This window comes from Drosophila nasuta, chromosome 3, assembly GCF_023558535.2.
Source record: "Drosophila nasuta strain 15112-1781.00 chromosome 3, ASM2355853v1, whole genome shotgun sequence".
Lineage (NCBI taxonomy): Eukaryota > Metazoa > Arthropoda > Insecta > Diptera > Drosophilidae > Drosophila > Drosophila nasuta.
The window spans coordinates 6,036,549-6,049,823 of NC_083457.1; the positions used below are offsets into that span (position 1 = coordinate 6,036,549).

General features: G+C 42.8%; 2 protein-coding genes across 6 annotated transcripts in view; both read left to right on the top strand.

Moving 5' to 3' along the window:
* The first annotated feature begins 479 nt into the window (after nt 1-479).
* LOC132793364 (uncharacterized) lies at nt 480-1,316 on the top strand. Its single transcript, XM_060803254.1, has one exon. The coding sequence runs from the start codon at nt 480-482 to the stop codon at nt 1,314-1,316; it is 837 nt and encodes a 278-aa protein (XP_060659237.1).
* Nucleotides 1,317-6,627: 5,311 nt separating this feature from the next.
* LOC132790650 (nephrin) overlaps nt 6,628-13,275 on the top strand; it is an 80,048-nt gene continuing 73,400 nt past the window's right edge. For all 5 annotated transcript variants that reach the window (XM_060799274.1, XM_060799270.1, XM_060799271.1 and 2 more), the window contains exon 1: nt 6,628-7,871. In XM_060799274.1, coding sequence (XP_060655257.1) covers nt 7,616-7,871 — 256 coding nt within the window. In that variant the 5' untranslated portion in view covers nt 6,628-7,615. The remainder of the gene's footprint in view (nt 7,872-13,275) is intronic.

A 13,275-nucleotide genomic window follows, 5' to 3' on the forward strand; every position in this document is an offset into this window, starting at 1 on the left:
GTCATCCCTAATAATCATAGAATACAAGTATTTATTGTAGTATATTCTGGCGAAGTCCAATACAGATAAAACATAAATAAGCGAATCGACAACATTTTAATAAAATTTAAATTCATATTTTAAATCTGATATCTTCACTTGAACATTCTGGAAGATTCTACGTTTTAGAATTCTGTTTGTTTCGTTGAGTATAAAAAGATTTATTTAAATTTAGTAGTTCAGCATCACTGATAAAATGAGCACAATAAATAGATTTAAAAACAATACTAGACACTTGAAGAGTTGTCAAGAAATTCCTACATAAAAACATGTAAATTTGATTTTACCTTTTTTAAAAGACCCTTAAACAATTTTCATTTTGAATTGAAATCCGATTTAGTGTGCATGTCCGAGCTTTCAGATACGATGATATTCGCTTAATATTGACCAAATTGTTAAATTAACTGTGAGCAAAAGGTTTATAAATTAACATTAAGATCATGGTCGATGAGGAGACAGGGGATCACCAAAAGAAATGGTCCCATTTTGTTGAAATTAATAAATACTTTCGAGCCCCGCTTAACGCCTGCCGATCGGAGCCCTGTTTGCGAGATGCGAAGATTCGAAAAAGTGCTCTTGCTCTTCACCAAACGAATTTGAGTTTGTCCTGGCAACTGGCATGCAATCCGGCGGACAGCTCCCATCTTAACGATGACTATGCTCAGCTGCCTCAGTCGAAGCAATACAGACATGACCCGAAGGATTCGAAAAATCTGAAGACGAAAGACAAACGCAGGCCAAAGTTGAGAACGGATTCCAAAGCAAAGAAAGCAAAGCCCAAAGTGCCTGTTGATTTGCCCAAAATTATGCTTGTGGACGCCGCCAAGAAAACGACGAAGCAAAAAAATAATCAAGTAGAGAAGTTCAAACGAAGGGATCAGGTCAAGAGTCCTAGCAAAGAAATGCGACGTGATCAAGAGGAACGCTCGCGTCGTGAAGTCTCTGCACAGAGTAAGCAGGAATCCACGATGGGAACGAGTCTCAAGAAATCACAAGCTGAACCCAAAAAGAAATATGGAGTGCCGCTCTGTCAGCGCCCAACGTTGCTACTGGGTCCCCGATATCATGCTGATCTACAGAACTATTATCAGCAGCAGTATTACAATCAATTTATGCAACAGCAGCAACAACAGCAAATGATGCAGCAGATGATGTACTATCAAACTGAGCAGATGGGATTGAATCCTCAGAGTCCTCGATATGCAGTGCCCATTGAATCCATGTACAACAATGTGAAGAAGGGCAACCGTTATTGCGGCAACTTTTACTACCGATAAAAACGGACTAACCTTTCATGACCATGATACGATATTTGTTTGTTTTGAAGACCGCATTGTGACGATATTTCTAGTAATCCAAACCTATTGAATGATTAAATGTCTTAATTTTGACGAAATATCATATTTTTCTTTATTTTTGTTTAAGTTGAATAAATCTGTCTGCCAGTTGAAAGTCATTTAGCTTAGATAACGTTGTAAATTCATTTTCAATAATTGCAAATAATCCCATATTATTCTTAAAATATTCCAAATATTCTTAAATACACCGAATGTAACTTTTGGTATATCGATATACTATTAGGTTGAAAATATACCATACAATACAAAATATACCATATTGTTAATCAAATCAACTAAGGCTCAACTGCAGCAACCGTACATTTCCTGTAGGCACAAAGTTTTAATATTAAATCTGTAAGCCATTGTACTTCTTCATTTAAACAATCGTTTAGTATCGATAACACTCTCTTGTTCAGTCCGATTGGCAACGAAGCGTGCTAGCAACTCAATTTAATGTTGGCTTGATTCGTGCTTCCTGGTTTTGTTTATGTTCCATTCCCGTTGAATTGATTCACATAGCATCCCGCATCGTGATATTGATTCGATTGCCAAAAATGCCAAGTCATCTTGCTGCAATTGCAACAGCAATCGAATCTGACATGAACTGTCCCGATGCCTGATTTTGGAACCAGCCGTGGACAGAGTTGAAATGCCTGCTGGGCAACTTCATCATTTATGAGCTTATAGAGCACAGCGGGGAGTCCGCGATGCTAATTAGCCTTGGGAACACACAATTTGCAGCAATTCAGTTGGCAGTGAGGTACACGATGATGAGGAGGAGAGAACGTAGAGTAGATGGTGGGGTTTTTTGTTGCCCTTCAATGACCTGTGAATGGAGTTTGAGGTTAGGAACGCGAATTCGGGTATTTTAATATACTCGCACCTCTTTGGCATAAATGATGTTGGTGGAAGGGGAGGTGGGTGGGGCAGATACAATTAAAATCGAAATGAAAGCAGACAAAAACAAACAAATAGCGAAACAAAGTAAAGCGAAAACGAAAACGAGCGAAAAATAATGAAGTGGATAAAGTTAGCTGCAAAACGAAACGAAAGCCAAACGGAATCTACTGCGTAACAGGAATAGAAATAGCGCAAATAAGCAAGAGCGAGAGATTGAGTGTGTGTGTGTGTGAGCTGGAGTGTTTAAAGGAATTTTGAGTGAAATTCAAGGTATCGTGGAATCGAATGTGCTTTGCCATGAGGCTATCAAAAAGGGAACATGGAGGGGCGACGTAAAGGAGGCGGTAAGAAAACAACATGAGAAAACTTTTGTAATTACAATAAAATTTTCACAAATAACTTTCAATTGTTTGTATGTGTGCGACTGTGTTTGTGTGTGAGTGCGACTGTGTGTATGTGTGTGTGGGTACGTGCAAGTGTTACAGAACTGTAGAAAGAGAGACAAAGTGGGAAGTGTAAAATGAGGCAGCACCTTTAATAGGCGTCTGCAGACTACGAAAATTGCTGGCCAAAATTTGAATGGAAATAAATGTGAGGAAAAGCGACAAAAAAGCGAAACACAAAATGAAAAGAAAACACTGCAAAACCAAGTGAGAGTATGTTTGTTTGAGTGTAAAGTAAATTACAAATTATAATTAAACATTTGGAACAGGGACTGGAAGAACAGCATGGGGCGAGGCAGGTAATCTCTGCTAGAGCTGCACTCAGACTGCTCTGTGCTTGGCCCTGGACTTGGTTTTTGAGTGGTTTACTTATAAATGAATAACAAATGCTTTTGCTGTGTGAGTGTTGAGGTGTGAGTGCGACCAAGTTGATGGCTCATTTTTTCACACAAATATTTGTGCTGTTATTGTGTCTGTGGAAATATTTGCATTTAATTTCATAAAAGTGTCGACAGCCTCGAGCTAAATTCAAAGCCAAAGCCCAAAATATGATCCGATCTGAATCGAATGGCAATAAATTGCAAAATCTGAACCAAAGTATCTGCATATATAATATCTATAACATATGTACTTAGCGGGCAGCAGCGGTGCCCGAACGAAAGTGTGAGTGAGATGGAGATGGAGAGCAACTTGTCGTTGAGCTGATAATGTGCAAAGACAAATAACAGAAGCAAAACACATGGCATGGTGGAAAGGAGAAGGGGAGCGAAAGGGAATGGGCCGAATCAACAACAATAAGCAAATAATGGTTACAATGGCTGCCTACTAAGTAACAACAACAAACAACAACAACCCTCGGCAAAGTGGCAAGAAAAATCTCCTACACCCCTCACACTATACAGCAGTAAATGTGGCGAAGAGAGAGAGAGTGAGAGAGAGATATAGAGGAGGAGTGAAACAGCGACGTACTAATGTGAAGGGATGGAGGACAAAACGAGGCTGAAGTTGGAGCTCAAGATTACGAATTTCAGGAGTTGCGCTGCCCTACAAAAAATAAAGAAGAAGGAATTTAGTCGAGACAACAAGAAATAGAACAACAAGAAGTTGAATGAGTAAGGGGATGGATTGAAGGGAGGAATGCAGAGAAACATCGATTCGCAATTGACGTGCCAGATCCTAACAGAGGGAGTGAAGTTTGTCTGGAGTTGTGGGTTTCATAAAATGAGGGCTGGATCGAAGCTCCGAGCTTAGGAGTTGCACAGAGTTCTTTTTCTTCCATTCCAATACCCTGTATGGCTAACAACGATTTGATGGGAAATATGTGCTTAGGAAATCTCTTCATTTAATGAAAAATTATTTACTAATGCAAATTACATTATCCGGATTGTTGTGAATCCCATACAAAATAGGTGAAAAGAGGAATAAATAAATGTTTTATGAAGAATTGTTTTTTGTATTTTCGTCAACTTTTTTCTATTTTGTAATTAAATTTCATCTTTTTCCTTTATTAGGTAGAATTCAATGCTAAAAACTAAAATCAAAATTTTCCTTGCATGTTTTTCTTTTAATTTTTTTTGGTGCCTGGCTCTGTCACTCAGTAAACAGGACAATCAAAATCTACAATTGACAAAGTTTATAGTTGGAAGTAATGTTGTGTTAAAACTTTCACTTTCTAGTCTCATTATTCTTATTATAATATTATAAAACATATTAGTCAGTAGTCAATTATCATTTGGAGATTAATTTATTGCAGGATATGTGCTAGTGGAGCATTTACTACATTTGTGCTGAAAAAAAGTGAGAGGAGACGCAATAGGCTGATTATTTGCATGCATCTCGATAGAATGGGCATCCAGTTGTGCTCAATGCGGTTTAAGAAACAGCTAAATCCTTTTGGAGCAACAGACATTGCATTTCCTGCCATTTCCGGTTAAGGCGTTTGCAATAGCCAAGCCAACTTTGCCTTCCGCCTTCTTTCCACGACAAACTGCCACTGCAAATCGCTGTAGAAAGTGAACAGCAAAAGGAGAAAAGCGAAGCAAAGCAAAGCAAAGCTCGAAATGATAGACTGTCTGAATGTTGGGAAGAGGGGGAACAACGCAGGGTGTTGTTTGCTAGCTTGATGGGTTTGATGGAATGGATGCTGGTTGGGGTTGGGGTTCGTGTTGCTGGTTGGGGTGTCAGTTGGTGTTGGGGTTCGCGGGTTTGAGGCAAACTGATGTGCAAAATACATTTGAAAAGGAATTCATGGTCGCAAACGCTTTGAGGTTTTTACACTTGGTTGTATTTGTATTTTTTTTTTGCTTTTATTTACCCAGGACATCTGGAGAAGTCGCTTTTGGCTGGTTCAAGGACAACATGAAGGAAGCAAAGCAAAGGCATTTGGCTTCCTTTTTTATGCAATTTGTTGTTTTCATTTGCTGTTTTCGTTTTCGTTTCGTTTCGCATAAAGAGATTAGCGCTCAATTTAAAATTGAGAGGCTTATTAGAGTACATTTCCCCATCTCTCCTGTCTCTTTACTCTCCAATTCACTCTCCTCCCCCCTGTCTACAATGAGCCAGTTGGTGCCCTGCTGATTGAATTGCGCACTTGGCCTAAATGCAAAGAACGTTTGTTTCTTAGGATTTAATCTGGTTTTTATTGTTCATTTGCCGAATTCCTCGAAATATGTGCCATTGTCTACGATTCTCCACTCGCCGCCTCACACAACCAGACGCTCTACGGTACGCAAATTGCACGTGAAGCTTTCCCGCGGGACTTGTCGCGTCTAACGTGTTACGTGTAACAAGTGTTTGTTATTGTCTCCCATATGTGTGAGCGTGAAAAGTAATTCGCTCGCAAATGAAATGAAAATTACTTACACTTGGCAGGGGAATTATTAAAATATAAGAAAGGGTTACGACAGTCTCAGCGAAAATGCACATAAAAAAGTGTGGCAATTGTTGCTGTTCAACTTTGTATTGTCTGCAATCATCTCACAGTGCTTTCATTCCAAGCATATCAAAATTAAACTGTTGATGTTTGTTTACTCCTTGTTTGTTGTTGCTGTTGCCCATTATTCTCGTCCTCAAGGTCCATCGAACACGTCACAACTTATACAGTTCACAGGACTTCTATTCATTTTATGCTTTGTATAACAGTTTTCCGACTGCACAAGGATCAGACTTATACTTATACACGAACAGGACTCACTTTTGCTCGTAATACGATATACGATATTCGATACGATATACGGGAACGCAAATCGTAGCTCGAACAAGCGTCGCTCGCTAACATCAAACAACCCCCTTATACCTACATATGTACATATATGTAACACGTAACAACATTTGTATAAGTCGCGATTAGTAGTAGTCGCCTTTTACAGCATACGCATACGCATTATGAAACTACCACCACTTTTGGCATTTTATGCGTTGCTTTTGCATACAAGCTGTTGCTTGTATACGAGTTGCCGTATACGACTACGAGTACAGGCATAAATGAATATGTTGGCAGCTGCTACTTACAACCGAGCGAATAAGTATAAGAGCGCATATAAGTGTAAAAACCGGCTGTGGCTTTGAGCGTGCGAAGCGTTACACCTGCAAAGCCAACTCTGACAACGCCAAACTAATACAAATAGGTTCAATTGTTTGTGTTATCAATAACACAAGAATAAGTACAAGAGCAAGTAAGAACAAGCACATGCGTTTGCGTTCTCTAATCGCGCGCTCTTGCTCCAACAGTTTTGAGCCTGTCTCTTGCTCTCGCTGTACAAGTTCACAGGAACGAAGTGCATGAGAGTCGTGCTCAATTCGGTTCGTGCGTATCGCTGTTCGTGTCATCGCTGGCTGCTGTTAGCTGGCTGCTGCTGCTGCTGCTGCTGACTTCGTCAGATGGAAGTTTTAGTTCGGTTTTAGCTCTCATTCTGTGTGGACGCCTTGCTTACGCCAAGCATACGTACGCGTCGTTCAAGTGCGTCGCGAGCAGCGCACACATACAGCCACAGTCGAGGAACCTACACAGACCCCCTCACATTCACACAAGCACACGCACACACATACACATGCATAATAAGTTAAAGGCACAAGCAGCAGCAGCAGCAGCCGCGCGGTAACAACGCCAAATTATCGAGTCTGCGCCAAAAAGTGATAGCAATTGTTGTTAATCTTAAAGTTGTGCAAGAAGAAATCAAAGCGTACCCTTAACCAAGGTAGAAGTGCCCCAAAAATATTGAAGGCGCAATTCATCGCCGTTGTTCCGTTGCTTTTTCCCATCTGTTCGCGTCGTCGTCGCCGTCGCAGTTGACGTCGCCTCGTTGTGTTGCGTCGCGTCGCGTTGGTTCGTCGCCTCGTCAACAGTTTTGTTGTTGTGTTGGTCGCGCGTCAGCATCGTAAGCTCCTCGCTGGCTGTCCGCCGTCGGCAGCTGCAGCCAGCAGCGTGCGACATGTCACATGTCTTGGCCTCAGCATCTCCTGCTTCCTTCGACTTCATTTGTTGCCTTTGACGGCAGCCGCAACAGCAGCAGCAGTAGCAACAATGCGCTAATGAAAACGGAGCAAGTGCAAAAGGCAACGAAAAATTCTCAACTCCCTCTCCGGTCCCTTTTAGTAGCCCTCAAACATGTCTCTGAACTAAACGCAAATGCAAATTGATCGTCGCGAGTGCAAAAGTGACGTCACAATTTAACGAAAGCAACAGTAGCAACAACGATAACGATAACGATTGCCATTGCGTTTGCGATAACTAGTTTAACTGGCTACAAATGTGGCGCTGCAGCAAGTGCAGTAAATGCGGCACGTTGTTATAACGTTGAGCATTGGGAATATTGAACACAGCAGCGCCAGCTGCAGCAGAATAACAGTACCAGAAACGGTAGCAGCAACTACAACAGCAACAACAACAACAAAATGGCAGTGACAAAAGCCGAAACTGAAGCAGCAGCAGAACCGCGACTACAGCAAGAGCAACAACATCAACAACAACAACAACATCAACAACAACAGCAGCAGCAGCATCAACGCAACTGCAACAATTACTGTTGCCGGCAACAACGGAAGCACCAGCAGCATCAACAACAACAACAACATCAACAACAACTACAGCAGAAGCATCGACTACAGCAACAGTCGCATTGGATTAAACATCTTCAAGTGCTGTGCATTGGTAAGTTTAGCATTAAGAGGCGGCATTTGGGGGCGGGGCTAGAGCATAACGGTAAAGGAAGCGCCCGCCCTCTGCAGCTGTTGCTCTTGTTGCAGTTGCAATATTTAATACCCCTGCTCATTAGGCCAGCCCAACACACAAGTCATTCTGCTTGACTTTTGCGGTTCGACGACCGAGTGAAGTCAGCGGATGAGAATCAAGATGAGGATGAAGAATATTAACTTGAAGTAGGATGAGGAGGAGTTGGGCTTAAGTGTGTGTTGGTGTTGTGGTAACCCACTTCCTTTTAATAAGCGTTGCGGTCAACGCAGTGTTTTTAAGGTGTCTTCTTCAGGCGAAGACAACTTATGACAAGTTGCGTATGGCTGACTCTGATATACCCGTTACTTAACTTTAGAGAACACTAAGGCAAAATAAATTTTTATTTTAAATATATATTATTCAACAACAACAACTAAACCTTACGAACTACATTAATTGTTATGCGTTTCATTACGACTAAAAGCAGCCATAAAAAAAGATATGCCTAACATAGAATTAGATATGCCTCGACATCCTTTCCTAATTTGTATATTCAGCTCTTAAGCTCTGGGCTTTAGAAGTGATATACTCGTTATACCATACAGTTGTATAGGAATTGCTTTTCGTTTATTTTCAATTTAAGGGAATGCTAATAGATGTTGCTACATTTTTAAAATATAATAAAGTATGGTAATTGAACAAAATTTTCTGAGTTCAACCGTTACCGTGTTACTGTTGTTTATAAAGTCGAACAGCTTACTCAAATATAGTGATGTGTTATCACTGCAATAGTATACCCTGCCAACAAGAGCATTGCAGGTATTATTATGCAGCAAATTGTGTCCTTTCTGCTGGCAAGATGACAGTTCCTCTGACTGAGGGTTAAGCTGTGGCATTGTGTGTGCACTGTACACTGGCTAATTAATAATTATGGTGGCAGCAACAACAACTGGAGAGCCGGACGCACGTTTGCAGCGGTCTATTTCCGCTCAAGCCACACGTGATTGTGGCCAGCAATCAAATCAATGGTCAATGGCCAATGCAGTCAACTGTTCAAGTGTTCTCTAGCCTAGCTCTCAAGCTTGTGCCCGTTCTTATCGAAACGCTTCCGCCCTTCAATCCCAGATGGTTTGAGCCACGTAGGGTCATCAATAATTGTGCGACTCATCGTCGTGAACGGAGGTCGGAGGCAGTCTCCCGTTTTCCGATTTCAAATGGGGGCCAACCATAACAACAACAATAACAATCAAATATAATTCACAAAATATGTTTAAACGCCCACAGATTTGCTTGGCTTTCAACTGTTGTTTTTCTTTCTCTTCTCACCCCCTCTCTCTCTCTCTCTCTCTCTCTTCTCTCTACGGTGGGCGTTTCCTCATGTTGTTGTTGTTGTTGTTGTTGTTGTGGTTATTGTTTTTGGCTGCTCTTCTTCTTTATCGTTTTTGATGTGTAGTGTTGTTTTCTTTTGTCGCTTGTTGTTTGTCGCTTGTTCGTTCGTTGTGGGCAACGACAATCAGCAGCGCCAACGGCAGCCTCAGATCGCAGGTTGCCAACAATGCGACGTTGACACATGTGCGACTATTAAAAGCTGCCTTCCCTTCCACCTCCCTCACCACCGCATGCAGGCAGTTGAAACCAGGGGCGGGGAGCAGTCAGGGATACGCCTACGAATAAAAGATAGAGCGATAAGACGAAGCGAGCAGAGCAGAGCAGAGCTGAGCCAATACTAGAGCTTTGCCATGGTCCAATTAGTGGAAATGCTCTGTGCTGGCGCGCACCTGGCAACAGGATTCAGGACACACAGACCGACAGGACCCGCCTCCGCAAAGGGAACAGCGACCGCAAGAGTCAACATGGAAATTGCCAGCGAAGAAGCAATGAAGATGCAAAGATGAATAGACACAGGCGACACAGTATAGAAAAGGCGAAAAGAAAAGCATTTATTTGTCAGCACAAAATAATCAAGGATCATAATATGTCAACAAACTAGAGGGCAGAGAGCGCAGTTAGTGCGTGGGCAGTAAAGAGACGGGGAGTTAGGGAGACGGAAGGCGGGAGAAGGTGATGGTGGCAGCTGGACAGCAAAACAAGCACAAGGACACACACACACACACATGCCACAAAAGAAACAGCAGTAGAAATAGAAGCAAAAGCAGATAAAGATGAAGCAACGAAAAGAAAAAAAAAAAATGTAGAAAAAATTATAGCAAAAGAAAGAAAGCAGAGAGTGTGTGCGAAAGCTTTTGGTAGGGTTGGCAGCACTGAAATGTGTGCCAGCCAGCGAAAGTGTAGCACAAACATGGCGTAATAGATAGCAAGGTAAGAGGGGGAAGGGGCGTGGGGGTGTTGGGGGTTGGGGGTTGGAAGGTTGTCTCTGACAGCTGGTAAATGTACTGGAGTGCATTGACAATACGCAGCAACTGCTTGACCAGGCCAACGTCTGACCAGGCGCCACTTCAAAGAGAGAGCGAGAGAGAGAGAGAGTGAGTGAGAGAGGAGGAGGGAGGAAAAGAGTGAGGTAGAGGAAGCTGCAAGCAGGAAACTGCGTTGCGAATTCAATAGAGTTCCACAGTTCAAAGAGCAAATGTTAAGCACACACACAGCACACACACTTTCGCACACATACAAACAAAGAGTGGTGTAGGGTATTATCTGCGTTTCTATATAGAACTCGCAGATGGAAAACCGAAGCACAATCTGCAGGAAGCAGATCTCAAAAGGCCCATTGAGCTCAGCAGTTGCTTGGTTGCTTTTCGTTGCGTTGCTTGTTTGGTTGCTTCGGCTTCTGCTTCTGCATTTGACTTTGTTTGTTCTCCGCAAGGAAAGTTAATTGCGCTGCTCTCCACCTGTCAATTGCCAGCCAGCAAGCGAGCGAGCTTGAAAGATTGCTCCCGTTGGCCAAATGCTCACTTTTGGCTCAAACTGTAGAGTAATAATAGCAGTTGGCTCTGAGTTGTGAGTTGCGAGTTACGAGTTACGAGTTACGAGTTGTGTGTGGGCAGCTACAACGCCCATGTCGAAGATATATTGGCTACTTGGACTGCCACCTTGAGCTTAACTGTCGAGACAGTCATCGAGTCAGTCAGTTGGCCAGTTAACCAGGTAGCAACCAGTTTGTTAGCCAGTTTAAGCCATGGCTCAGCTTTGACTCCCACACGCGTCTGCTGCAAGCGACACAAGCTGCGATGTGGGCGTCTCTAAAAGTTTACGTAATGCGCAAAGAAAACTGAAAGCGGACTGGTTATGAGTTGCACTTGCTAGCTTGCTAGCTTGCCACATGCTGCGTGCTGCGTGCGGCACGGGCTATTTAAAGACCCATAGACCACATTGGCCACACGCTCGCTCGCCTCAGGTTAGTGGCATGGCTCGTTGAGAATGCCACTGTAATTGCTGATGAGATGTCAACACTGTAACAGCAACAACTGTATATAGTATGTGGGCAAAGGGTAACTGCAACATGCCGCATGCAACAGCTAACAAGCAAATGCAATTTGCTGTACATACCAAAAAAGATGCACATATAAATAAATCAGTTGCACTTTCAGCATGTGGCAATAACAGAAATAGAAACGAGACGCAACGCAACGCGACGCGACGCGACAAACGAAAACAAAAGTGCACTTGAAGACGCCACAGAACGTTGCAAGGCAAGGCGAGGCGAGCCGAGGCGGAGTGAAGTGAACTCCTGCAGCGTTTCTCAATCGTAGCATGTGGTAATTGCTGTGGCAGCTACCTGAGCCCAGATTTATGAGTGCCACACATGTCCGCATCTTTTGTATTTGTGCCCCGCTTTGTTTATGTTTTTATTTTATATATTTCTCTGTGAGTTGCCCCTTGTCACGCCTATGCGCCGCTGTCCAATGAAACGGAAATGCGCAGAGTGAATTCAAAAGTTCTATATACTTAATTTAAAGCATTCGACCCCGCCTCCTTTAACGCCCCTCGAAAATCAGCCATTGCCTCAGCGACTAACTAATGAAATGAATTTCAATTACGAGCATCTAGAAGTAGTCGCTAGTCCTGCCACCCAGCGCAGGATATTAGAAATGTGCAGCCCAGCGTACTTCCTACGCAAAATATTCCACACACACAGAGAGAGAAGGAGATTGAGAGAGAGAGAGAGTGTGTGAGAGAGAGAGAGATACAGTTAGGGGGCCAAGCAATGATGGGCTTCAGTTCGATTTAGATGCGAATTGATTTGGTTAGTGAGCGAATGGTGACTGATACAATTGAGGAAGGACTGCAGACCACGCAGAGCGAGCAAAAGAGACAAAGACAGAGAGAGAGAGAGCGAGTGAGAGATTGATATGGAATGAGACAGTTGGACCGGATGGATGAATAAATAAAGAGGGCAAATCAAGCAAATGCCAAATGAGACTCGTCATAGACTGCCTGACTAGCTGACTGACTGACAGATCTCGTTGGGGAACGAGGCAACACAGCAGAGGGGGGAGAGTGAGAGCGAGGTGTGGGTGGGTTACGTTGGCCATGGCAATGACAGCACTGCCACTTTGGTAATAAGAAACGCCTTCACACAGGCCCAGTCAATAAATTAAATGTTTGCCATGGGAAGCTGCCTGCCAAACGGCCTTACAGCCCAGTCAGCCTGTCTATCCAGGATGTAATTGAATACCATTTGCGGGTAGGTACGAGCAGCGACTCAGTATCGAAGCTGGCGGAGGAGGAGGAGGTGGAGGAGTAAGAATCATTCTCGTTGTTCAAGTTGGAGGCCACTAGATCGATGGCTTCATTCGCTGTGCATTCCGTCGGCTGCCTTCTGCTAATTTAAATTTATGAATTTTTAAACAGCTCAATGCGAAAAGTGCGTCGAGCTCTTTTCAATTTTGGCCCCAAAATCTGATATGTATAGGTGTCTGTGTCTGTGTGTGTGTGTGTGTCAGTGAGAGCAGCACTTGTTTCCACACACTTTCACTTTTCTTGAGTATTTAATCAAGTGTGAATAATTGCATCATTCTGCCTCAAAGGGAGTCGATTTCCTTTGTATGTGCCAACAGATACAAAGATGCTGCTCGGCCTCAATCTGCGTCTGCTTCTGCTTCTGCTGCTGCTGCTTCTGTTATCGATATAAGAAGCAAAACCACACGCACCACCCACAGAATCGCCCACTTCCTCATTCCACAGCCATTTCCTTACCTTCCATGTTCATGGCCATGATTCAAATTCGGCATCGAGGTCCTTTTCAATTTTATTTAAGCATTAAAATCGAAATCATCGCAAGTTGAATGAATTTTAAAATGTTATTTATGTATGTATGAATCTTCGACTCTCTCGTTTCTGTCATTGCCCTTCGCATAGCGACGGTCCCGTGACCGATTTTTAACATCCCAATAAATTTAAATTGCCCTCAAAAACTTTTACATTA

What these genes read in the sequence shown, in the direction of transcription:
- LOC132793364 (XM_060803254.1), top strand. Translation starts at nt 480, where the DNA reads ATGGTCGATGAGGAGACAGGGGATCACCAAAAGAAATGGTCCCATTTT.